Here is a 25,309-nt window from a genome sequence, read left to right on the forward strand (position 1 = left end):
TAGGACTAATAAGCAGCTTTACGCTTTTTAATAACTTTACATCTGTTCCGGGGTATCATAGAGAATCGTGTTTTACACAACAAAAATCATGAAAAACGTTACAGAAAGATACAGCTATTGCTGTCTGCGATAATAAGCACCTCGTTCCTGACATCATTGAAAACTGTACTTTGAACCTTACCAAGGCCTACTTTGAACCCAGTGAAAAATTCTGACCCCATTCTGTCGATCCCATGAAGCCTTGCTTCCCGGAACTATTATAACACCGATGTCGTTTGACTGGTTTGAGTAACAAGTTGTGTAGATCAGCTGAAATATCGTGAACAAAATGGCATCAAGTGGATCTCAACTACCCGAACAAATCGACGAGAATTTCCTACTCTGCGGGATCTGTTGTGAACGATATAAGAATCCCAAAATTCTGCGATGTCTGCACAGCTTCTGTGAGCCTTGTCTGGGTAAGTTGGAAGAGGAGGGCGCCATTACGTGTCCAGTATGCCGTAGAGTTCATGAACTCACCGACAATGGCGTGGCAGGAATCCAGGTCAACATCTTTCTGAATGATTTAATCGCACTATTTGAAGAACAGAAGAGCGTAAACACTTCAAAGAAATGCGACGGGTGTGAACAAGGCGATGTGACAAAGCACTGTACCGACTGTTCGTTTGATTTTTGCAGTATCTGCGCCACAACACATGGTAAGCTTCCCACAACGAAATCTCATCGTCTCCTCCGCTTTGATGAATATATGGCGGCAAAGTCTGGTGACCCAGCCTCGGTTCAGCCTCCTGTCTATTGTAACACACATCAAGATTACCAGGTCAAATTCTACTGTGATACCTGCAACAGGACGATCTGTCTGATGTGTACCGCGTTAGATCATCCTTTGACAAAACACCAGTACCGATGTGTCGAAGACGCGGCAAAGGAATTCACCAAAAACTTACACGTAGTCATTGACAAAGTGAAAGTGAAAGAAATCGAAGCCAACAATAGCAAACTCAAAGTGCAGCAAATATTTGGGTCTCTGGAAAAGTGCTTCCAAAGAGAAGAGGAAAGCTTGAGAAAACACATCCGTCAAACCATTGATGAAATAACACATGTGATACAAGAAAATGGCAACAAACTACTGACAGAGTTGAAAGGAGACTACGAAAAACGAAAACTTAACTTGACTGCACAATTGAAAGAGCTAGATATTGCTGAAAATGACCTGACAAGTACTCGTGAATATGTTGAGAAACTGATGCATTATGGGAACGCTTCACAGCTAATGACTGCAATGAAGGGCGTTGATCATCAAACAGAAGAATTGCTGAAAGTACAGACACAGGTAGAGCCAGTGGAAGACGACTACATGGAGTTTCAACCATGTGATGACTTCTGTAGGGGGAAGAGTCTTGGAAGTGTAAAATTCATTCCGATGGTGTACAAAGTGGACTCAGTCACTCCAACAGTTCGAGTTGGCGAAGACATCACATGCACCATTCGAAGCGTCAATGACTCAAGCCCAAAGAAGGAAGAGATATTATATCGTGTCAAAGTTGAAGCCGAGATGAAGACACCTGACGGTAACACAGAGAAAGTGGAAGTCAAGGACAATGAGAATGGAACAATGACTTTGAAAACACGTGTAGAGGTAGAGGGGGAACATGAACTGTCAGTTACAGTATGTAAGAAACCAGTAGCAGGAGCACCGGTTAACATTAAAGTTATCGCTAAGAAAGGGTTGGTGTGTAAGTTTGGGGAGAAAGGTTCAGGGATTGGTCAGTTTAATAGTGTACAGGGGGTGACAATGATGAGAAACGTTGACGTGTTGGTTGCTGAGTATAGCAATCAAAGATTACAAAGTTTTACTGTAAATGGAAGACATCGGAAGATGTTCAAGTTTGCAAATATCAATAATTTCAAACCCTATGATGCAGCTGTATCAGTGAATGGTAATGTCTTTACTACAGATGCTGGAAATAAGCAGGTAATTGTCTGTGATGAGAATGGTGAACTAATCAGGTGTTTTGGAAAGGGTAAGATTCAGTATCCTATTGGTATCGCTATCAATCCTGTCAATGGAAGGGTTTATATTGTAGACAAGAGTGCTCACTGTATTCACATTTACGATCAAGACGGCAATCATATCAAATCATTCGGTAGAAATGGAAGTCAGCAGGGTCAGTTTAGCTATCCCTGGTTTGTCTGTATTGACACTATCGGCAATGTTTATGTATCAGATAGTGGTAACCATAGAATCCAAGTGTTTAATGATGATGGTCAGTTCCTCTATACATTTGGCTCCTTTGGAAGTGGTGATTGTCAGATGAACTTTCCCCAGGGAGTAGCTGTGGACAAACACGGCTATGTGTATGTCGTAGATTACAACAATAACAGAATTGTGAAATACGAATCGAATGGTAAATTTGTTTGCCGTATCAATGAAGTAAGTGATGGTCTTCACCATCCTAAGGGTGTGTGTGTCACTGACGATGACAGAGTTATAGTGGCTGATAACGGTAACAGTTGCATTAAAGTTTTCACGCAATAATTCTGCCAGTAAGAGGTTATCTGGTTTGTTAATGCATATTCTCTTGATGATTGTACACTGTTCTCATATTTCATACAATATTTCAACGTCGGTGGAGAATACCATAAAGAGAATAAAACTGAAACATCCATCAAACTGCGAGCAAAGTAACAAAATACAAAGTGATTTGTAGAATGATTAATACAATACCACAGGTAAATTACTTTTAAGCTTCAATTTGTTGAGTGACTTATGATTTTGTCAGCACAATTAAATGTCTGTTTCATGGCAATGTTTTTTTCTGAAATTTACCAGTGTATCGTTTATAGATTAATTTATTGAGTAACTCGTTAGTTTGCGAATTTAAATTTCAGCCGGTCTCATGGTAATGTAGGTAAAATTTACCAGAGTGTTCATTTGCTTAAACGCCCAGTAGCTGTCTGTTTGATTTTCACCATTATAATTGTTGTTTATGTCAAGACAGTAACTTGTTCTACTCACCCAAGTATGTTGAAATACAACGTGTTGAGTTTGTAAACTATACTGTTATTGCTGTCATCTGAATTCTGCTCCCGACTTGAATTCAAAATTAAGTAGTAATAATGAATTTTATGCTGTGAAATTTACAAAGCTGAAACATTAATTCTTTGGTGAGTAGAACAAAAACTTGCACTTGTCATACAAACTTTAAACACAAATATTGAAAACGTTTATTTTGATAACAAGTTGAATAAAAGTTACTGCATAAAACTAATTTTCTTAAATTCAGTTATTGTGCTGTTAAGTTGTCGACTTCTATCGTCATCTTAGTTTTTCAGTGTTTTTTTTCCAGATTTCAGCATATTCTAATCTTACACTTTCTTGCAAGATATTTTATAGAAATTGTACCGATCCCACATTTCTAGCATTGAACTAACTTGAAATTTTTCTTATGACGTTAATGTTGTTTCACCACCACTGGCATGAGAGGGAGAAATATTGGAAGGTTTACCATTCTCTCCGTTGAGAAGAAATGTCATGAGTCTTTTTTGAAATTGGGGAACCAGAGTACGATGTACACAGTCAGACTTGAATATCATAAAAGTTATTTATTCTCGTTGGAAATTTTCTTTTCATGATGCAGTTATGATGCTAATGACAAATCAAAATATATCGGTTTGCTCCCACTTTACATGATGTCATGCAATCTTAGTATACAGGGTAGCAAACTATTGATCTTTGAGACACGGCTTTGTTGTTTCTCTGTTATCGTAGTCACAAAATACAAATGGATAAATGCACTCTTCTATATGCCTTGCATCTGTTTGTCATGCGCTTGATCTCATAACTCGCTCCGATTTTGCAAAACAGCGGACTCTACGACTGCATATACACGTCAAGCAGTGAAAATGAATCACCTTGTCGCCGAAAAGCTTAACATAGGTATTCGGTCACAATGAAGAGAAAGAACTATTTTATAAAGTCTTATTTCTGATCTTATATTCAAGAAGATTCGGCGAACCACATGCAAAGTGTCATTCAAACCGAGTGATAAGAATTTTCTAGTTGTATAGTGTCATTGTATTCTGTGTTCATTGACGAACACAATATCGGAAGGTGTCATGAAATTTGCTCAAACACTTTGCAGGTCTGGCTATTTAGAATTTCAAAATAATAATATAATATGTAAAGTTTTATATTTTACACACGAGAATATGAACGTTAAATATTTCTTTGAAATCTTGTAGATTTCAAAGAGTAGATTAAAATCTATCAGTGTACTTCGATATAATTGTCAGTCTAATATTCATGGAATTTAAGTAATATTTATCTATTCACTGCCTTAAAACCATCTCATGCTTTACAACACGACGTAGAGAAAAAAATAAAAACCCTGCTCCGAATTCTAAGATCTGAGTGATTCATCCATAGCAAGATCAGCTTTGACGACATTTATTTGGTTTACCCAACGCATATAAAACTTAAAAGTGTTGTCTGACCAAATTGCAGTCGTTTGTTTGATTACTGACATGTGAAGACGCATTGACACACTCACAACAGGGCCTGGGATAGTAAAGACTTACATATAGACATCGTCGACAGAAGGATGTATAGGGACAGCAAACCAAGCCTGTTCGTGAGGAGAATGATATTCGCAAGACGAGTACCGACAGGTAGGCACAAGTTTTCTCACATCAGTGAGCGGATGATTATATTCTGTTTTCATCAGTGTGGGAAATGTATACACTTCAGCGAGCAACTTTGAAAGATTCCCAAGGGTAGATAAATAGAGGGATTCAAATGCTTTCGACGGTATGATGTTGGAAAAGGGGTAAACATATTTTATTCATGATATGTGGCGGTGAGATGGCAACGGTAGCTTTTGTTAGGGGTGTCAAGAGTTCATCGAGAGTTTTGTGCTTGGGGAGAGGGTCGGCGGGAAGGTTTCAGAGAAGACGTCGAGTGGGAATAAGAGAAGCTGATGGATTGGATAGAAGGATTGTTCAAATCTATGGTATCGGGAACTTGGGCAGATTTTGTTTAGAAAGTAAATTTGAACGCAAATTCATCTCCAGTGACAATTTCTCGAATTCCACAAGTCATCTGTCAGCCTTTTGACTACAGGGCAGCGTATAATGAAACAGCGCTGCGTTGCATGGAATTCGTTTCTCACTCTCGATGCAAGTCACAGCGCCCTCTAATTACGTACTGACCTTCCTTTCCAAATGTAAGCTAAAGATATACACTACACACAATGATTACCTACACATCGTGCATGCACCGTATATGTGAAGCTCTCTCTCTCTCTCTCTCTCTCTCTCTCTCTCTCTCTCTCTCTCTCTCTCTCTCTCTCTCTCTCCTTCTCTCTCTCTCTCTCTCTCTCTCTCTCTCTCTCTCTCTCTCTCATCCATTCGTATGTGGCTGACAATGAAACAATCCCAGTAAAATTTCAACTCAAAAAGATGACCATCCAGGGTTATCGAAGAATCCATACTCGAGGTGCAAAGAACTCACAACTTCTGATAGCTCAAACAATTTATTGAAAGTCTGCATAAATCATGAACATTGTTTGCAGTGAGAAAAGGAGAAGTGTGTCAGAAACAACGTCGGATGGGTTACACTTGAATCGTTACGATGAAGAGATTGCTAGAAAATAAAATCGTGATGGCATCAACATAGTAGGTTTGATAGCTTATCATGCGTACAAGTACAAACACGTATGGAAATAAAGGTATTTCTGTGCGCGTTTTTGCGCCTGGTTGTGTTTGTACAGTGGTCCATTCAAGTTCAAGGTTTAAATAATTACTCAATTGTCATTCATTATTTCCATTAGATATATCGCTTTAGATACATAACTTTCATTATCTTTTCGTATAATAGCTATGCATACATTGTATTGAATGTAGTGATGAATCTGTTTGGCAGTTTCCAGGAAGATTATGAATATTTGTCAGGTATATAACTTCATTTGTTATTGCTCGCTCAATTATGAATAATTGATTCATAACTTTCCTTGGCGGTGTTTTCTTACAATGAGAGTAATTTAACTATTAAGTTATTGGTGGTGAAAGATACAGCTGATGGATAATTTCACAATGTGGGTTAAACTACTCTCATTGACTGTTTCTAACAAATGTCCGAGTTCGATCATCAGCATCATAACTCTGATCAACCCTTGGAATGCTGTAGAAAAGGATTTACAATTTATTATGAAATTTTCCTTATCAAGCAAGACAATGTCACCTTTCATTTCTATGGTACTGAGAAACTCAGAGATGTTACAGTGAAATCAAAATGAGCTGACAGGCTGTTTTGATGTTGTATAAGCAAGCACACAAAAGAACCCAATAAAAAAAACAGTACTTTAAATGTCAAGCCTTAGCTCTACACAATTTTTTCAACCCTTTCACACTGAGAGTTTTGTGGCAGTCCCATGGTGTTGAATATGTTAGTTTACCTCAGATTATAGGAAAATTAGGGCAAAAGTGTCAAACTTAAAACTTTGTTCTTTCATGACAAAGAATAAAGATAAGACACGTACTGCACAACTTTGAAATTTATTTGAAAAGAGAGCAGAAAACCCTAAATTTTACAAACTCTGTAAATGATTGCCATTACTTGTATTCTCAACAAAATAAACCTTGACTTGTTCACATTTCATCAAACATTTCATCACTGTTTTTTTTGGGTAATTAAGATTTAAAAACACTAGTACTGTACTGTCACCTGTTCCAATTTTGCCACAGTTACCATGGAAAGAGAAAATCTAACCAATCACAGATTTTTCTAAGAACAGCGCGCTCACATGGGCATTTTGAATAGCAAGGAACGCCCCTTTGACCATATATGGGCATATTTAGATTACAGGTGACCGTATACCTTTAATAGGCGATATACATCATTTCACTGTTTGTATCATGTTTAAGGAGGAGAACCACGAGTCATAGCGAAGTGGTAGAGTTCTGTTGTTTACGAATAAAGCAATAGACTGAATACACAAATACTACCTACATAAAATCCCCAAAACTCTGCGAGCTGCAATAACTGTAGCCCTGGTGGAGCTGGGCCATGTGGCTTGGGCTTGTGCCGTACGGCTCGCGCTATGCCCAAACGGGGGCTATACAATTATTGCAGCTAGAACTCTGCGATTTATGAAGGACAGTCGGTTCTTTTTTCGGGCTACTGACAATTGTTTCTCACACTTCACTTTGTTAATAGACTTCTTGTAAATAAATACCGGATTAGTAGAAGATCGCTGCATTGCACCTTACTCCGAGGAATCGGGCCAATAAATTTAATTTTACATATGTATAGGGATCAAGTTACTCTGAGAGAAAAACAGTATGGGAAGTTGCTGGCTCACTCTACCTACAATAATTGTAGCCCGGGCCCTGTGCAATGTTTGTCGGTTGTCGTCGTGTCAGCTCTCAGGTCCTGAGGACTGGTAGCTAACATCCATCGCATCCCCCCCCCCTGACAAATAAAAGAAACAACACACAGACCGGGGGCTCATCAAAGTTCCCGGCGGAACAAAGCATAGTACGGACAACCGCCCTCTTTCGGCCATTTAGCAAAATTCTATCTATTTAGGTGCCACAGCCCTTCTGATGTCAAAGATACCTATAGACTGTTTGAACTTTGGTCTCTCTGTCCATTCAGAATCACCGAATGAAGGACCAGACTGGAGAGTGGCGGACACAGAAATACACATATGATGTAATAAAACTTAATTTACATCGCGTAACAAGCGAAAAAGAGGATCCAAAGTATCTCATGGTTTATGCTCAAAGGAGGGACTGGTCAGCTTTTTCGACCTGGGGGAGTTGGATAATTTTTGCGGACATCAAAGGGTGGCTCTCTCTCTCTCTCTCTCTCTCTCTCTCTCTCTCCTCTCTCTCTCTCTCATATAATATATTAATATACGCTCTCTATCCTCAACCTTGGGGCGGTGGATAATTTTTGCGGACATCAAAGAGTGGCTCTCTCTCTCTCTCTCTCTCTCTCTCTCTCTCTCTCTCTCTCTCTCTCTCTCTCTCTCTCTCATATAATATATTAATATACGCTCTCTTCATACGTTTAAGTGTATGAAGAGAGTGTACGTTAGCAGAGAGTTGTATCGGGCCAAGTAATGATAATGTCCTTGTAGCTTTTCTTATGACATACGTTTGAAACATTAACAACAACACAACAGTTGTGTTTGTTGAATTTTATTGGTCAACAACAACAACAACACGACTAACAAACATAAACAACAATCAGATATCTAGGTTCCCTGCTGTACGTAATTCAAAAACACATCCCCACATTTCGACGACATGGTGACCCTCTATCACCAAGAAACCCCCAAACAAACAAACAGGATGACCCTCCATGAATCCACGATCCCTAACACCATTTAAATTAGTACCCCGGGATCAGTACATCATGGATCTTTCTTTCTTTCGCTTACATTTGAGGAAACTTTTCCTTTGCATTTGAGGAGTACAGGTCATTCCAAAAGCTATCGTACAATTTTTCTTAAAGAATCCTGGCCTCTCTCTCCTCTCTCTCTCTCTCTCTCTCTCTCTCTCTCTTTCTCTCTCTCTCTTTCTCATATAATATATTAATATACGCTCTCTTCATACGTTTAAGAGTATGAAGAGAGTGTACGTTAGCAGAGAGTTGTATCGGGCCAAGTAATGATAGTGTCCTTGTAGCGTTTCTTATGACATCTATATTACATTTGAAACATTAACAACAACACAACAGTTGTGTTTGTTGAATTTTATTGGTCAACAACAACAACAACAACAACACAACTAATAAACATAAACAACAATACAAACAACAACAACAACAACAACAACAACAACAATCAGATATCTAGGTTCCCTGCTGTATGTAATTAAAAAAAAACACACCCCCGCATTTCGACAACATGGTGACCCTCTATCACCAAAGTAAAAAACAAACAAACAAACAAACAGGGTGACCCTCCATGAATCCATGATCCCAACACCATTTAAATTAGTACCCCGGGATCAGTACATCATGGATCTTTCTTTCTTTCGCTTACATTTGAGGAAACTTTTCCTTTGCATTTGAGGAGTACAGGTAATTCTCAAAGCTATCGTACAATTTTTCTTACAGAATCCGCTCTCCTTCGGAGCCTCCCTGACTGATAGATTAAACAACATCTCTCACATACTACTCTTCAGTTTTCTAATAACAATTCCAGGACAAAATTGTTGTTCAAATTACCCAACCACAACTTACACAAACAGGTGATCATGTAACCGAAAATAAATGCCCCGGGACTTTACAAACATACTAGTAAGTTCACTCGATCTCAGAATAAATGAAGCATACAATGAAATGAAGTTGATTAGGGCGACAATTTCTATTTTTGTGTTTCTCATCTCCCGACCGACCGTAAATTTCAGCTCCGACATGAAAATAAAAAAAAAATATTTGCGCCGCCTCTGGGGCGATCATCCTAGCAACAGCACCACCACCATCAATGTGAGATTACAGCGACTCAGACTGAAAGGACAGAGAGCACAGAACACTGAAGTGAAAGACAAGAAATTGCAGTAACTGAATGGACAGAACATTGAACTGAAACAAGTACACGTTTTTCTGTATTAAAAATTGTAGAGATTGAATGGACAGAAAATTGAACTGAAACAAATACAGATTTTTTGGTAATTGTTTTTTTTTATTTCGACCGCCCGCCCTGCCCGAGAATTCGTCTTGGAGATGAGAAACCAAAAAAAAAAAAAAAAAAAAAAATAAAAGGGTCACCCTTATACACATACGACCTCCCTTGAGGTACCCCCTCCCCAAGTTTACAGTTTGTGACGGGAGCCATAAATTCATTTGCATAATTTTGGCAGATACTGGTACTATTGTATCACACTTTTCTTTCACATATTCTTTCCTTAAACTGAAAAGGGGGCTGAAAAGGTATTTGACTGACATCTCTGTTTTGGTTAACATTTGTCATGCTTCTCATATTTGTAAACTTTTGAAAAAATATGAATTAATATAAAATCAACAAATCTCAAGAAAAAAAACCTTCTTTACTCAAAATATCTTTTTTTCTTCGTATTTCACTTGGTTTTGTTCATCAATTGGTTGGTTTTGTTTTGTTATCTGTCTTTTCCAATATTTGCCCAGGTATTAAGCTTAAAGTGAATCCGTTATAATTTCTGTATCATTTAGAGGCCGTATGGACTATAACGTGCTAAGACGATTCTAAACATGATCCACAGATCACTGATTCATCGCTCACACGCCTGAAAAAAGTGCTAGGAAATATTACTGTGTAAGCACAATTAGTTGGCCTTCAAATAGGTTCAGATGTATTTTTGGGTATCGTAGAGAATATGTTTTGCAGCACACATATGAGTATCATGAAGAACGTTGTTCTTAACATCATTGAAAACTGTACTTTGAACTGCACCAAGGCCTGCTTTTACACACAATAAAATTTTGACCCCATTTTGTCAATCCCATGAAGCCTTGCTTCCCGGAACTACTGAAACACTGAAGTCGCTTGACTGGTTTGAGTAATAAGTTGTGTAGACCATTTGAAATATCGTGAACAAAATGGCATCAAGTGGATCTCAACTACCCGAACAAATCGACGAGAATTTCCTACTCTGCGGGATCTGTTGTGAACGATATAAAAATCCCAAAATTCTGCCGTGTCTGCACAGCTTCTGTGAGCCTTGTCTGGGTAAGTTGGCAGATGAGATGGGCGCCATTACCTGTCCAGTATGCCGTAGAGTTCATGAACTCACCGACAATGGCGTGGCAGGAATCCAGGTCAACATCTTCCTGAATGATTTAATCGCACTATTTGAAGAACAGAAGAGCGTAAACACTTCAAAGAAATGCGACGGATGTGAACAAGGCGATGTGACAAAGCACTGTACCGTCTGTTCGTTTGATTTTTGTAGTATCTGCGCCACAACACACGGTAAGCTTCCCGCAACGAAATCTCATCGCCTTCTCTGCTTTGATGAATATATGGCGGCAAAGTCCACCGACCCAGCCTCGGTTCAGCCTCCTATCTATTGTAACACACATCAAGATTACCAGGTCAAATTCTACTGTGATACCTGCAACGGGACGATCTGTCCGATGTGTACTGCATTAGATCATCCTTTGACAAAACACCAGTACCGATGTGTCAAAGACGCGGCAAAGGAATTCACCAAAAACTTACACGTAGTCATTGACAAAGTGAAAGTGAAAGAAACTGAAGCCAACAATAGCAAACTCAAAGTGCAGCAAATATTTGAGTCTCTAGAAAAGTGCTTCCAAAGAGAAGAGGAAAGCTTGAGAAAACACATCCGTCAAACTATTGATGAAATAACGCGTCTGATACAAGAAAATGGCAACAAACTACTGACAGAGTTGAAAGGTGAATACGAAAAACGAAAAGTTAACTTGACTGCACAATTGAAAGAACTAGACATTGCTGAAAATGACCTGACAAGTACTCGTGAATATGTTGAGAAACTGATGCATTATGGGAACGCTTCACAGCTAATGACTGCAAAGAAGGGAGTTGATCATCAAACAGAAGAATTGCTGAAAGTACAGACACAGGTAGAGCCAGTGGAAGACGACTACATGGAGTTTCAACCATGTGATGACTTCTGTAGGGGGAAGAGTCTTGGAAGTGTAAAATTCATTCCGATGGTGTACAAAGTGGACTCAGTCACTCCAACAGTTCGAGTTGGCGAAGACATCACATGCACCATTCGAAGCGTCAATGACTCAAGCCCAAACAAGGAAGAGATATTATCATCGTGTCAAAGTTGAAGCTGAGATGAAGACACCTGACGGTAACACAGAGAAAGTGGAAGTCAAGGACAATGAGAATGGAACAATGACTTTGAAAACACGTGTAGAGGTAGAGGGGGAACATGAATTGTCAGTGACAGTATGTAAGAAACCAGTAGAAGGATCACCGGTTAACATTAAGGTTATCGCTAAGAAAGGGTTGGTGTGTAAGTTTGGGGAGAAAGGTTCAGGGATGGTCATTTAATATGACATAGGGGGTGACAATGATGAGAAACGGTGACGTGTTGGTTGCTGAGTATAGCAATCAAAGATTACAAAGTTTTACTGTAAATGGAAGACATCGGAAGATGTTCAAGTTTGCAAATGTCAGTAATTTCAATCCCTATGATGCAGCTGTATCAGTGAATGGTAATGTCTTTACTACAGACAGTGGAAATAAGCAGGTAATTGTCTGTGATGAGAATGGTGAACTAATCAGGTGTTTTGGAAAGGGTAAGATTCAGTGCCCTATTGGTATCGCTATCAATCCTGTCAATGGAAGGGTTTATATTGTAGACAACAGTGCTCACTGTATTCACATTTACGATCAAGACGGCAATCATATCAAATCATTCGGTAGTAATGGAAGTCAGGAGGGTCAGTTTAGCTATCCCTGCTTTGTCTGTATTGACACCATCGGCAATGTCTATGTATCAGATAGTGATAACCATAGAATCCAAGTGTTTAATGGTGATGGTCAGTTCCTCTATACATTTGGCTCCCATGGAAGTGGTGATGGTCAGATGAACTATCCCCAGGGAGTAGCTGTGGACAAACACGGCTATGTGTATGTCGCAGATTACAACAATAACAGAATTGTGAAATACGAATCGAATGGTAAATTTGTTTGCCGTATCGATGATGTAAGTGACGGTCTTAACCATCCTACCGGTGTCTGTGTCACTGACGATGACAGAGTTATAGTGGCTGATAACGGTAACAGTTGCATTAAAGTTTTCACGCAATAATTCTGCCTAGAAGAAGTTATCTGGTTTGTTCATGCATATTCTCTTGATGATTGTACACTGTTCTCATATTTCATACAATATTTCAACGTCGGTGGAGAATACCATAAAGAGAATAAAACTGAACATCCATCAAACTGCGAGACAAAATACAAAGTGATTTGTAGAAAGAATAATACAATATCACAGGTAAATTACTTTTAAGTTTGCAATTTGTTGTAGTGACGCATGATTTGGTCAGCACAATTAAATGTCTGTTCCATGGCAATGTTTTTTTCTGAAATTTACTAGTGTATCGGTTTATGATTAATTTATTGAGTACTCGCTAGTTGCGAATTAAAATTCAGCACGGTCTCATGGTAATGTAGTAAAATTTACCAGAGTGTTCATTAGCTTAAACGCCCAGTAGCTGTCTGTTACTATTTTTCACAATTATAATTGTCGTTTATGTCAAGACTGTAACTTGTTCTACTCACCCAAGTATGTTGAAATACAGCGTGTTGAGCCTATCGTAAACTATACTGTATATTGTTGTCATCTGAATTCTGCTCCCGACTTGAATTCAAAATTAGTAGTAATAATGAATTTTATGCTGTGAAATTGAAACATTAATTCTTTGGTGAGTAGAACAAAAACTTGCACTTGTCATACAAACTTTAAACACAAATATTGAAAACGTTTATTTTGATAACAAGTTGAATAAAAGTTACTGCATAAAACTAATTTTCTTAAATTCAGTTATTGTGCTGTTAAGTTGTCGACTTCTATCGTCATCTTAGTTTTTCAGTGTTTTTTTTCCAGATTTCAGCATATTCTAATCTTACACTTTCTTGCAAGATATTTTATAGAAATTGTACCGATCCCACATTTCTAGCATTGAACTAACTTGAAATTTTTTCTTATGACGTTAATGTTGTTTCGCCATCACTGGCATGAGAGGGAGAAATATTGGAAGGTTTACCATTCTCTCCGTTGAGAAGAAATGTCATGAGTCTTTTTTGAAATTGGGGAACCAGAGTACGATGTACACAGTCAGACTTGAATATCATAAAAGTTATTTATTCTCGTTGGAAATTTTCTTTTCATGATGCAGTTATGATGCTAATGACAAATCAAAATATATCGGTTTGCTCCCACTTTACATGATGTCATGCAATCTTAGTATACAGGGTAGCAAACTATTGATCGTTGAGACACGGCTTTGTTGTTTCTCTGTTATCGTAGTTATAAATACAAATGGATAAATGCACTCTTCTATGTGCCTTGCATCTGTTTGTTATGCGCTTGACCTAATCACTCGCTTCGATTTTGCAAGGCAGCGGACTCTACGACTGCATATCACATCAAGCAGTGAAAATGAATCACCTTGTCGCCGAAAAGCTTAACATAGGTATTCGGTCACAATGAAGAGAAAGAACTATTTTATAAAGTCTTTATTTCTGATCTTATATTCAAGAAGATTCGGCGAACCACATGCAAAGTGTCATTCAAATCGAGTGATAAGAATTTTCTAGTTGTATAGTGTCATTGTATTCTGTGTTCATCGACGAACACAATATCGGAAGGTGTCATGAAATTTGCTCAAACACTTTGCAGGTCTGGCTATTTAGAATTTCAAAATAATAATATAATATGTAAAGTTTTATATTTTACACACGAGAATATGAACGTTAAATATTTCTTTGAAATCTGTAGATTTCAAAGAGTAGATTAAAATCTATCAGTCTACTTCGATATAATTGTCAGTCTAATATTCATGGAATTTAAGTAATATTTATCTATTCACTGCCTTAAAACCATCTCATGCTTTACAACACGACGTAGAGAAAAAAAATAAAACCCTGCTCCGAATTCTAAGATCTGAGTGATTCATCCATAGCAAGATCAGCTTTGACGACATTTATTTGGTTTACCCAACGCATATAAAACTTAAAAGTGTTGTCTGACCAAATTGCAGTCGTTTGTTTGATTACTGACATGTGAAGACGCATTGACACACTCACAACAGGGCCGGGTATAGTAAAGACTTACATATAGACATCGTCGACAGAAGGATGTATAGGGACAGCAAACCAAGCCTGTTCGTGAGGAGAATGATATTCGCAAGACGAGTACCGACAGGTAGGCACAAGTTTTCTCACATCAGTGAGCGGATGATTATATTCTGTTTTCATCAGTGTGGGAAATGTATACACTTCAGCGAGCAACTTTGAAAGATTCCCAAGGGTAGATAAATAGAGGGATTCAAATGCTTTCGACGGTATGATGTTGGAAAAGGGGTAAACATATTTTATTCATGATATGTGGCGGTGAGATGGCAACGGTAGCTTTTTTAGGGGTGTCAAGAGTTCATCGGAGAGTTTTGTGCTTGGGGAGAGGGTCGGCGGGAAGGTTTCAGAGAAGACGTCGAGTGGGAATAAGAGAAGCTGATGGATTGGATAGAAGGATTGTTCAAATCTATGGTATCGGGAACTTGGGCAGATTTTGTTTAGAAAGTAAATTTGAACGCAAATTCATCTCCAGTGACAATTTCTCGAATTCCACAAGTCATCTGTCAGCCTTTTTACTACAGGGCAGCGTATAATGAAACAGCGCTGCGTATGTAACGCCTTGCATGGAATTCATTTCTCACTCTCGATGCAAGTCACAGCGCCCTCTAATTACGTACTGACCTTCCTTTCCAAATGTAAGCTAAAGATATACACTACACACAATGATTACCTACACATCGTGCATGCACCGTATATGTGAAGCTCTCTCTCTCTCTCTCTCATCCATTCGTGTAGTGGCTGACAATGAAACAATCCCAGTAAAATTTGAACTCAAAGGGATGACCATCCAGGGTAATCGTAGAATCCATGAGGTGCTAAGAACTCACAACTTCTGATAGCTCAAACAATTTATTGAAAGTCTGCATAAATCATGAACATTGTTTGCAGTGAGAAAAGGAGAAGAAATGTGTCAGAAATAACGTCGGATGGGTTACACTTGAATCGTTACGATGAAGAGATTGCTAGAAAAAATCGTGATGACATCAACATAGTAGGTTTGATAGCTTATCATGTGTACAAGTACAAACACGTATGGAAATAAAGGTATTTCTGTGCGCGTTTTTGCGCCTGGTTGTGTTTGTACAGTGGTCCATTCAAGTTCAAGGTTTAAATCATTACTAAACTGTCATTCATTATTTCCATTAGATATATCGCTTTAGATACATAACTTTCATTATCTTTTCGTATAATAGCTATGCATACATTGTATTGAATGTAGTGATGAATCTGTTTGGCAGTTTCCAGGAAGATTATGAATATTTGTCAGGTATATAACTTCATTTGTTATTGCTCGCTCAATTATGAATAATTGATTCATAACTTTCCTTGGCGGTGTTTCTTACAATGAGAGTAATTTAACTATTAAGTTATTGGTGGTGAAAGATACAGCTGATGGATAATTTCACAATGTGGGTTAAACTACTCTCATTGACTGTTTCTAACAAATGTCCGAGTTCGATCATCAGCATCATAACTCTCATCAACCCTTGGAATGCTGTAGAAAAGGATTTACAATTTATTATGAAATTTTCCTTATCAAGCAAGACAATGTCACCTTTCATTTCTATGGTACTGAGAAACTCAGAGATGTTACAGTGAAATCAAAATGAGCTGAAAGGCCGTTTTGATGTTGTATAAGCAAGCACACAAAAGAACCCAATAAAAAAAACAGTACTTTAAATGTCAAGCCTTAGCTCTACACAATTTTTTCAACCCTTTCACACTGAGAGTTTTGTGGCAGTCCCATGGTGTTGAATATGTTAGTTTACCTCAGATTATAGGAAAATTAGGGCAAAAGTGTCAAACTTAAAACTTTGTTCTTTCATGACAAAGAATAAAGATAAGACACGTACTGCACAACTTTGAAATTCATTTGAAAAGAGAGCAGAAAACCCTAAATTTTACAAACTCTGTAAATGATTGCCATTACTTGTATTCTCAACAAAATAAACCTTGACTTGTTCACATTTCATCAAAATTTCATCACTGTTTTTTTGGGTAGTTAAGATTTAAAAACACTGTCTACTAAGGTATACTGTCACCTGTTCCAATTTTGCCACAGTTACCATGGAAAGAGAAAATCTAACCAATCACAGATTTTAAGCAGTGGCAACTTTTCAAGAACAGCCCCCTCACATGGGCATTTTGAATAGCAAGGAACGCCCCTTTGACCATATATGGGCATATTTAGATTACAGGTGACTGTATACCTTTAATCAATTTCACTGTTTGTATCATGTTTATGGAGGAGAACCACGAGTCATAGCGAAGTGGTAGAGTTCTGTTGTTTACGAATAAAGCAATAGACTGAATACACAAATACTACCTACATAAAATCCCCAAAACTCTGCGAGCTGCAATAACTGTAGCCCTGGTGGAGCTGGGCCATGTGGCTTGGGCTTGTGCCGTACGGCTCGCGCTATGCCCAAACGGGGGCTATACAATTATTGCAGCTAGAACTCTGCGATTTATGAAGGACAGTTGGTTCTTTTTTCGGACTACTGACAATTGTTTCTCACACTTCACTTTGTTCATAGACTTCTTGTAAATAAATACCGGATTAGTAGAAGATCGCTGCATTGCACCTTTCTCCGAGGATGGGCCAATAAATTCAATTTTACATATTTATAGGGATCAAGTTACTCTGAGCGAAAAACAGTATGGCAAGTTGCTGGCTCACTCTACCTACAATAATTGTAGCCCGGGCCCTGTGCAATGTTTGTCGGTTGTCGTCGTGTCAGCTCTCAGGTCCTGAGGACTGGTAGCTAACATCCATCGCATCCCCCACCCTCAAATAAAAGAAACAACACACAGACCGGGGGCTCATCCAAGTTCCGGGCAGAACAAAGCATAGTACTGACAACCGCCCTCTTTCGGCCATTTAGCAAAATTCTATCTATATTTAGGTGCCATAGCGCTTCTCATGTCAAAGAAACCTACAGACTGTTTGAACATTGGTCACCCTCTGTCCATTCAGAATCATCGAATGAAGGACCAGACTGGAGAGAAGCGGACACATAGACACAGAATACACATATGATGTAATAAAACTTAATTTACACTGCGTAACAAGCGAAAAAGAGGATCCAAAGTATCTCATGGTTTATTCTTCAAAGGAGGGACTGGTCAGCTTTTTCGACCTGGGGGAGTTGGATAATTTTTGCGGACATCAAAGGGTGGCTCTCTCTCTCTCTCTCTCTCTCTCTCTCTCTCTCTCTCTCTCTCCTCTCTCTCTCTCTCATATAATATATTAATATACGCTCTCTATCCTCAACCTTGGGGCGGTGGATAATTTTTTGCGGACATCAAAGAGTGGCTCTCTCTCTCTCTCTCTCTCTCTCTCTCTCTCTCTCTCCTCTCTCTTTCTCTCTCTCTCTCTTTCTCATATAATATATTAATATACGCTCTCTTCATACGTTTAAGTGTATGAAGAGAGTGTACGTTAGCAGAGAGTTGTATCGGGCCAAAGTAATGATAGTGTCCTTGTAGCGTTTCTTATGACATCTACATTACATTTGAAACATTAACAGCAACACAACAGTTGTGTTTGTTGAATTTTATTGTCAACAACAACAACAACAACAACACGACTAACAAACATAAACAAAATACAAACAAACAACAACAACAACAACAACAACAACAACAACAACAATCAGATATCTAGGTTCCCTGCTGTACGTAATTCAAAAACACACTTACCCCAGCATTTCGACAACATGGTGACCCTCTATCACCAAAGTAAAAAACAAACAAACAAACATACAGGGTGACCCTCCATCAATCCATGATCTTCAACACCATTTGAATTAGTACCCCGGGATCAGTACATCATGGATCTTTCTTTCTTTCGCTTTTGTGCATTTGAGGAAATTTTTCCCTCGCATTTGAGAAGTACAGGTAATTCTCAAAGATATCGTACAATTTTTTTACAGAATCCGCTCTCCTTCGGAGCCTCACTGACTGATACATTAATCAACATCCCTCACACACTACTCTCCAGTTTTCTAATAACAATTCTAGGACAAAAATTGTTGTTCAAATTACCTAACCACAACTTACACAAACAGGTGGCCATGTAACCGAAAATAAATGCTCCTGGACTTTACAAACAGAGTAAGTTCACACGATGTCAGAATCAATGAAGCCTACAATGAAATAAAATTTATCATGCACGTACGACCTCCCTTGAGTTAAAGTACCCCCTCTCCCCTCAGGTTTACAGTTTGTGAGAGGAGCCGTAAATTCATTTGCATAATTTTGGCAGATACTGGTACTATTGTATCATACTTTTCTTTCACATATTCTTTCTGTAAACTGAAAAGGGGGCTGAAAAGGTAATTGATTGACATCTCTGTTTGACATTTGTCACGCTTCTCATAATTGTAGATTTTCGAAAAAATATGAATTAATATAAAATCAACAAATCTCAAGAAGACAATCTTTTTACTCAAATATCTTTTTTGCTTCGTAATCCACTTGGTTTTGTTCGTCAATTGCGTGGTTTTGTTTTGTTATTTATTCCTTGGCAATATTTGCCACAGTGTTGAAGTAAATCAATTTATACTTTCTGTATCCTTTCGGGGCCATATTGCAGAGACGTTTCTGAACATGATCCATAGATCACCGATCCATTATGCTTCGCTCACACGCCTGAAAAAAAAGTTATAGAAAAAATTACTGTGTAAGCACAATTTTTCGCCTCCTATAACTTTCTATGTATTTTTTTAAGGCATCGTAGAGAATTATGTTTTACAGAACAAATATCATGAAGAACTATGTTCTTAACATCATTGAAAAGTGTACTTTGAACCGTACCAAGCAAGGGCTGCTTTGAACTCAATGAAAATTTTGACCCCATTTTATCAATCCCATGAAGCCTTGCTTCCCAGAACTACTATAGCACAATGGTCGTTTGACTGGTTTGAGTAACAAGTTGTGTAGATCATTTGAAATATCGTGAACAAAATGGCATCAAGTGGATCTCAACTACCCGAACAAATCGACGAGAATTTCCTACTCTGCGGGATCTGTTGTGAACGATATAAGAATCCCAAAATTCTGCCGTGTCTGCACAGCTTCTGTGAGCCTTGTCTGGGTAAGTTGGCAGAGAAGGGCGCCATTACCTGTCCAGTATGCCGTAGAGTTCATGAACTCACCGACGATGGCGTGGCAGGAATCCAGGTCAACATCTTCCTGAATGATTTAATCGCACTATTTGAAGAACAGAAGAGCGTAAACACTTCAAAGAAATGCGACGGATGTGAACAAGGCGATGTGACAAAGCACTGTACCGTCTGTTCGTTTGATTTTTGCAGTAACTGCGCCACAACACACGGTAAGCTTCCTGCAACGAAATCTCATCGCCTTCTCCGCTTTGATGAATATATGGCGGCAAAGTCCGCCGACCCAGCCTCGGTTCAGCCTCCTGTCTATTGTAACACACATCAAGATTACCAGGTCAAATTCTACTGTGATACCTGCAACCAGACGATCTGTCCGATGTGTACTGCATTAGATCATCCTTTGACAAAACACCAGTACCGATGTGTTAAAGACGCGGCAAAGGAATTCACCAAAAACTTACACGTAGTCATTGACAAAGTGAAAGTGAAAGAAACTGAAGCCAACAATAGCAAACTCAAAGTGCAGCAAATATTTGAGTCTCTGGAAAAGTGCTTCCAAAGAGAAGAGGAAAGCTTGAGAAAACACATCCGTCAAACTATTGATGAAATAACGCGTCTGATACAGAGAAAACGGCAACAAACTACTGACAGAGTTGAAAGGTGAATACGAAAAACGAAAAGTTAACTTGACTGCACAATTGAAAGAACTAGACATTCGTGAGAATGACCTGACAAGTACTCGTGAATATGTTGAGAAACTGGTGCATTATGGGAACGCTTCACAGCTAATGTCAGCAAAGAGGAGAGTTGATCATCAAACAGAAGAATTGCTGAAAGTACAGACCAGGTAGAGCCATTGAAAACGACTACATGGAGTTTCAACAATGTGAGATTTCTGTAGGTTGAAGAGTCTTGGGACAATGAAATTCATTCCGACAGTCTACAAAATGGACTCAGTCACTCCAACAGTTCGAGTTGGCGAAGACATCACATGCACTATTCGAAACGCGAATGAATCAAGCCTAAACAAGGAAGAGGTATCATATCGTGTCAAAGTTGAAGCTGTGATGAAGACACCTGACGGTAACACAGAGAAAGTGGAAGTCAAGGACAATGAGAATGGAACAATGACTTTGAAAACACGTGTAGAGGTAGAGGGGGAACATGAATTGTCAGTGACAGTATGTAAGAAACCAGTAGAAGGATCACCAGTTAACATTAAGGTTATCGCTAAGAAAGGGTTGGTGTGTAAGTTTGGGGAGAAAGGTTCTGGGATGGTCAGTTAATAGTGTACAGGGGGTGACAATGATGATAAACGGTGACGTGTTGGTTGCTGAGTATAACAATCAAAGATTACAAAGTTTTACTGTAAATGGAAGACATCGGAAGATGTTCAAGTTTGCAAATGTCAGTAATTTCTATCCCCGTGATGCAGCTGTATCAGTGAATGGTAATGTCTTTACTACAGATAGTGGAAATCAGCAGGTAATTGTCTGTGATGAGAATGGTGAACTAATCAGGTGTTTTGGAAAGGGTAAGATTAAGGCCCCTAGTCGGTATCGCTATCAATCCTGTCAATGGAAGGGTTTATATTGTAGATAACAATGCTCACTGTATTCACATTTACGACCAAGACGGCAATCATATCAAATCATTCGGTAGTAATGGAAGTCAGGAGGGTCAGTTTAGCTATCCCTGGTTTGTCTGTATTGACACCATCGGCAATGTCTATGTATCAGATAGTGGTAACATAGAATCCAAGTGTTCAATGGTGATGGTCACTTCCTCTATACATTTGGCTCCCATGGAAGTGGTGATGGTCAGATGAACTGTCCCCGGGGAGTTGCTGTGGACAAACACGGCTATGTGTATGTCGCAGATTACAACAATAACAGAATTGTGAAATACGAATCGAATGGTAAATTTGTTTGCCGTATCGATGATGTAAGTGACGGTCTTAACCGTCCTATCGGTGTCTGTGTCACTGACGATGACAGAGTTATAGTGGGTGATGACGGTAACAGTTGCATTAAAGTTTTCACGCAATAATTCTGCTAGTAAGAGGTTATCTAGGTTTGTTATTGCATGTTTTCTTGATGACTGCAAACGATTCTTATATTTCATAAAATATTGCAAATTTTGGTAAAAATACAACAAAGAGAATAAAACTGCGGGACATCCATCAAACGGCAAGCAAAGTAACAAAATACAAAGTGATTTGTAGAACGATAAATACAGTACCACAGGGATTAAAATTACTTTCAAGTTTCTAATTTGCTGAGTGACACATGATATTGTCAGTACAACTAAATGTCTGATCGTGGCAATGTTTTTTTGAAAATTACAATTACTACTGTATCGGTTCAAGAGTCAGTATCTGTAACTTTGATTTTTTTTTTCAATAGCTAATCGTTTAAATGTCAACTACATTTTCATTTTCTACTCAAAACGTTCCAAGGCTTGCTGTTCACTCCGTTGAAGTAAAGAATGACGTATTTTGCATTAAAAACAGGAAACCAGGAAACGAATTTACGTTTAAACTTGAACTTGATAATAGTCATTCATTTTTGGCGACCATGTTTATTTTAAAGATGGAGTTGCAGCGCAAATTACAAGCCTGCACTTTAAGTGGTACCATGTGATCTTGATACCATGTGTGAAGAATAAGTACAATAGAGACATTGCTCAGTTATGTTTCTGTGATTGTAGTGTAAATAAATTAATGAATGGTGAAAGTACCCTTGTATCTGACTTGCTCCTAATTTGTCAAGCACGTGAAAAAATTTTCCTTTCCCTTTGGTGAGACAATCTACTGTGCGCTTCACCATTGGTATGACGTGTTCACCACTGTACGTAATTACCCCAAGCGGTTGCTGCGAATAGCCTTATTGCCGAAGAGCTTTAAAAAGTATCCGACCACAATGAGGTAGAAGAAGTATTTTATTTTCAAATCTTAAATTCAATAAGATTGTGTAACGTTTAACCTTTTATTCTACTGAATTTGACTTCAGTTTATTTCTCTGAGTTCTTGAAATGTTGTAAACTTAAATCTATTTATAGATATATATGAGATTTGAAGTAAACACGATGGAACTAACTTGGGATAATTGGATTTCATATTTTGCAAATTTCTCAAAAGTGTTAGGTGCCATATAGCTGAATGTTGCAATATCGCAAATTACTCATAAAAACAGTGTGTAACATAAAAAGAAAAGCGGATACGATAACATTTGAAGATTAAATCGACATCACTTCACCATCCAATTATCCCAAATTAGTTCCAATCGTGTTAGTATTGTAACTCAACTTGTGTGTCAAATTTTTTATGATTTAGACCAAGACTCCGGCAATAAAGAGGTGAGGAAACTACTATGGACATTTTCTTGTTTCATTATAGACCTTTGCAATGGTTTCATCTATTAGCAAGTTCAGTACCTACAACACTTATTTGCTCGGCTTCTACAGATCAAAGTTGACGAGTGTAACATTAAATGTTATCAAATCGTGTGACTTTCTGTTTATTTTCCACTTTAAATTACTTTAACTGACGCAAATTTCGAAAGTGAAGTTCATAAAGTGTAGAGCTTTACCCTGAAAGAACAGAAAGCTCGATTGTTAGCAATTTTTCTCTAATCTTACGAAGGAGAAAGGTCTGCTACTTTTAGTCAATGTCATCAGCAACCGAAAAATTGCGATTGGATCCTGTTTGATGACCAACTCCATCTTTGCAGACATTAGCTGTGAAGCGTTCCAATGATGCACCAGTTTCTCAACATATTCACCACTACTTGTCTTGGTATGCAAACTGAACTGTTCGCGTAAAAAGCACTGTCTTGGTGGGCGTGCAGTTTTTCCCGTCTTACTCGAGGAAAAGATACCCCTTTTGCTAGGTTACCTAACCACAAGTAACTGTCCGTTATACTGTACCTTTGCACATAAAACAACCCCGCTACAAATTCTCGAAATTGTACTGGTTTGCTGTCCTTGACATATTTATCAAAATACTAAAAGTCATAACACTAACACAAGTATTTATGAGTCTACTTCGTTTGTTCATTCAGTTACTGCACTGAGAAGACGACAAACAAAACGTTAATTTCTTTTCTGATAATATTTTCGGGCACAGCATCTCTATGAGTATGTTACAGTCATCAAATGGTTAGCATGAATCTCAAGATTTTCAGAAACAAGTCACGACAACTGGGTGAATTGACAGGGCATGTGGAATGAAAATTTATGCGTGTCCTAACCTAAACAGGCCTAAGGTAGCTTAGTTATGTGGTATCTCCATGGAAACACTTGCAGCTATATCATGAAAATGTGCTTAATATGCGAAGCACTGAAATTGAAGTCATACAGCTTCCTTTGGTCTTCATGCGTCGGTCACTTGTGGATGCGATGATTTGCTTTATTGATGTTTAGCGAGATCACTTACCTGCAAATACTAGAGGGACTGCCATGTATTTACAGAAAGGTAATATTTGAAAATATTTGTACTCCGTGTACACTTCTGAACACACAGAATGAAGTTAGGGTACATCATGGGTAACGACATGCACATTGTGTTTGTGTTTTATAATATTAAAAAAATCCCCACAAAGGCTTAGGCTGCATTTACAAACACCTCTGTGGGGGATTGACGGGGGATTTGAGAATATCAAGGGCTTATGAAACATAAAGAGGGGGTCTTTTAACGAAACTCGCTAATTGATATGAATTATGAGTAGGGTTGTCAATTTATAGCTGTAACTTTTGGCTATCTTTTGGTGGTTTTGTCTTGTGTATCTATTTCAGTTTCGTGTTCTACTCGTACTCCAAGCAGTGTGATGAAAAGTCCCATTTTTTACTCATCAACAATATCTATCTGCAATATCTATCATTTCACTGTTTGCACCATGTCGTAGAGAACAATTACAAATCATTTACAGTGAAGCTGAAGGGCTCCATTGTCTTTGATTTAAACAATGGACTTAATTCATAAATGCTACACAAAAGCCCCAAAACACATGATATTATGAAGAGTTGTCGGTACATGTACTCTTTTCGAATCGTGGGCAATTGTTTCACTCGCAAAGTGTCAATACTTCACTCTGTTGATAGCTTCCTGTGAATGAATGTTGGATGAAGATTATTGTATTTTATCTTCCTCCCAGGATGGGTCACCAAAACCAATCCTCATGTTTATTTGGATGACGTTATTCTGAGTGAACAACAGTATATAAACTTGTTGGCTGTTATAATTCTAACCCGGGCGCTGTGACGGTGCAATGTTTATTGGTTGTTGTTGTGCCAGTTCTCAGGCCCTGAGGACGGCTGGGTAACTACAGCTAACAA

The 25,309-nt window shown here is 38.4% G+C and overlaps 4 protein-coding genes across 4 annotated transcripts; all 4 read left to right on the plus strand.

The window, feature by feature from the left end:
- Window positions 1–328: 328 nt before the first annotated feature.
- On the plus strand, window positions 329–2,539 carry LOC139136304 (tripartite motif-containing protein 2-like). Its single transcript, XM_070704030.1, has one exon. It carries the CDS (start codon window positions 329–331, stop codon window positions 2,537–2,539), a length of 2,211 nt encoding a protein of 736 aa, XP_070560131.1.
- Window positions 2,540–10,588: 8,049 nt separating this feature from the next.
- LOC139136306 (tripartite motif-containing protein 2-like) lies at window positions 10,589–11,812 on the plus strand. The gene has a single exon (XM_070704031.1). It carries the CDS (start codon window positions 10,589–10,591, stop codon window positions 11,810–11,812), a length of 1,224 nt encoding a protein of 407 aa, XP_070560132.1.
- Window positions 11,813–12,141: 329 nt separating this feature from the next.
- LOC139136307 (tripartite motif-containing protein 2-like) lies at window positions 12,142–18,516 on the plus strand. The gene is made up of 2 exons (XM_070704032.1): window positions 12,142–12,769; window positions 18,380–18,516. Exons 1-2 carry the CDS (start codon window positions 12,142–12,144, stop codon window positions 18,514–18,516), a joined length of 765 nt encoding a protein of 254 aa, XP_070560133.1.
- Window positions 18,517–19,817: 1,301 nt separating this feature from the next.
- On the plus strand, window positions 19,818–20,639 carry LOC139136308 (E3 ubiquitin-protein ligase TRIM56-like). Its single transcript, XM_070704033.1, has one exon. The coding sequence runs from the start codon at window positions 19,818–19,820 to the stop codon at window positions 20,637–20,639; it is 822 nt and encodes a 273-aa protein (XP_070560134.1).
- The last annotated feature ends 4,670 nt before the right edge of the window (window positions 20,640–25,309 follow it).

This window comes from Ptychodera flava, chromosome 7, assembly GCF_041260155.1.
Source record: "Ptychodera flava strain L36383 chromosome 7, AS_Pfla_20210202, whole genome shotgun sequence".
In the NCBI taxonomy this organism is placed as follows: domain Eukaryota; kingdom Metazoa; phylum Hemichordata; class Enteropneusta; family Ptychoderidae; genus Ptychodera; species Ptychodera flava.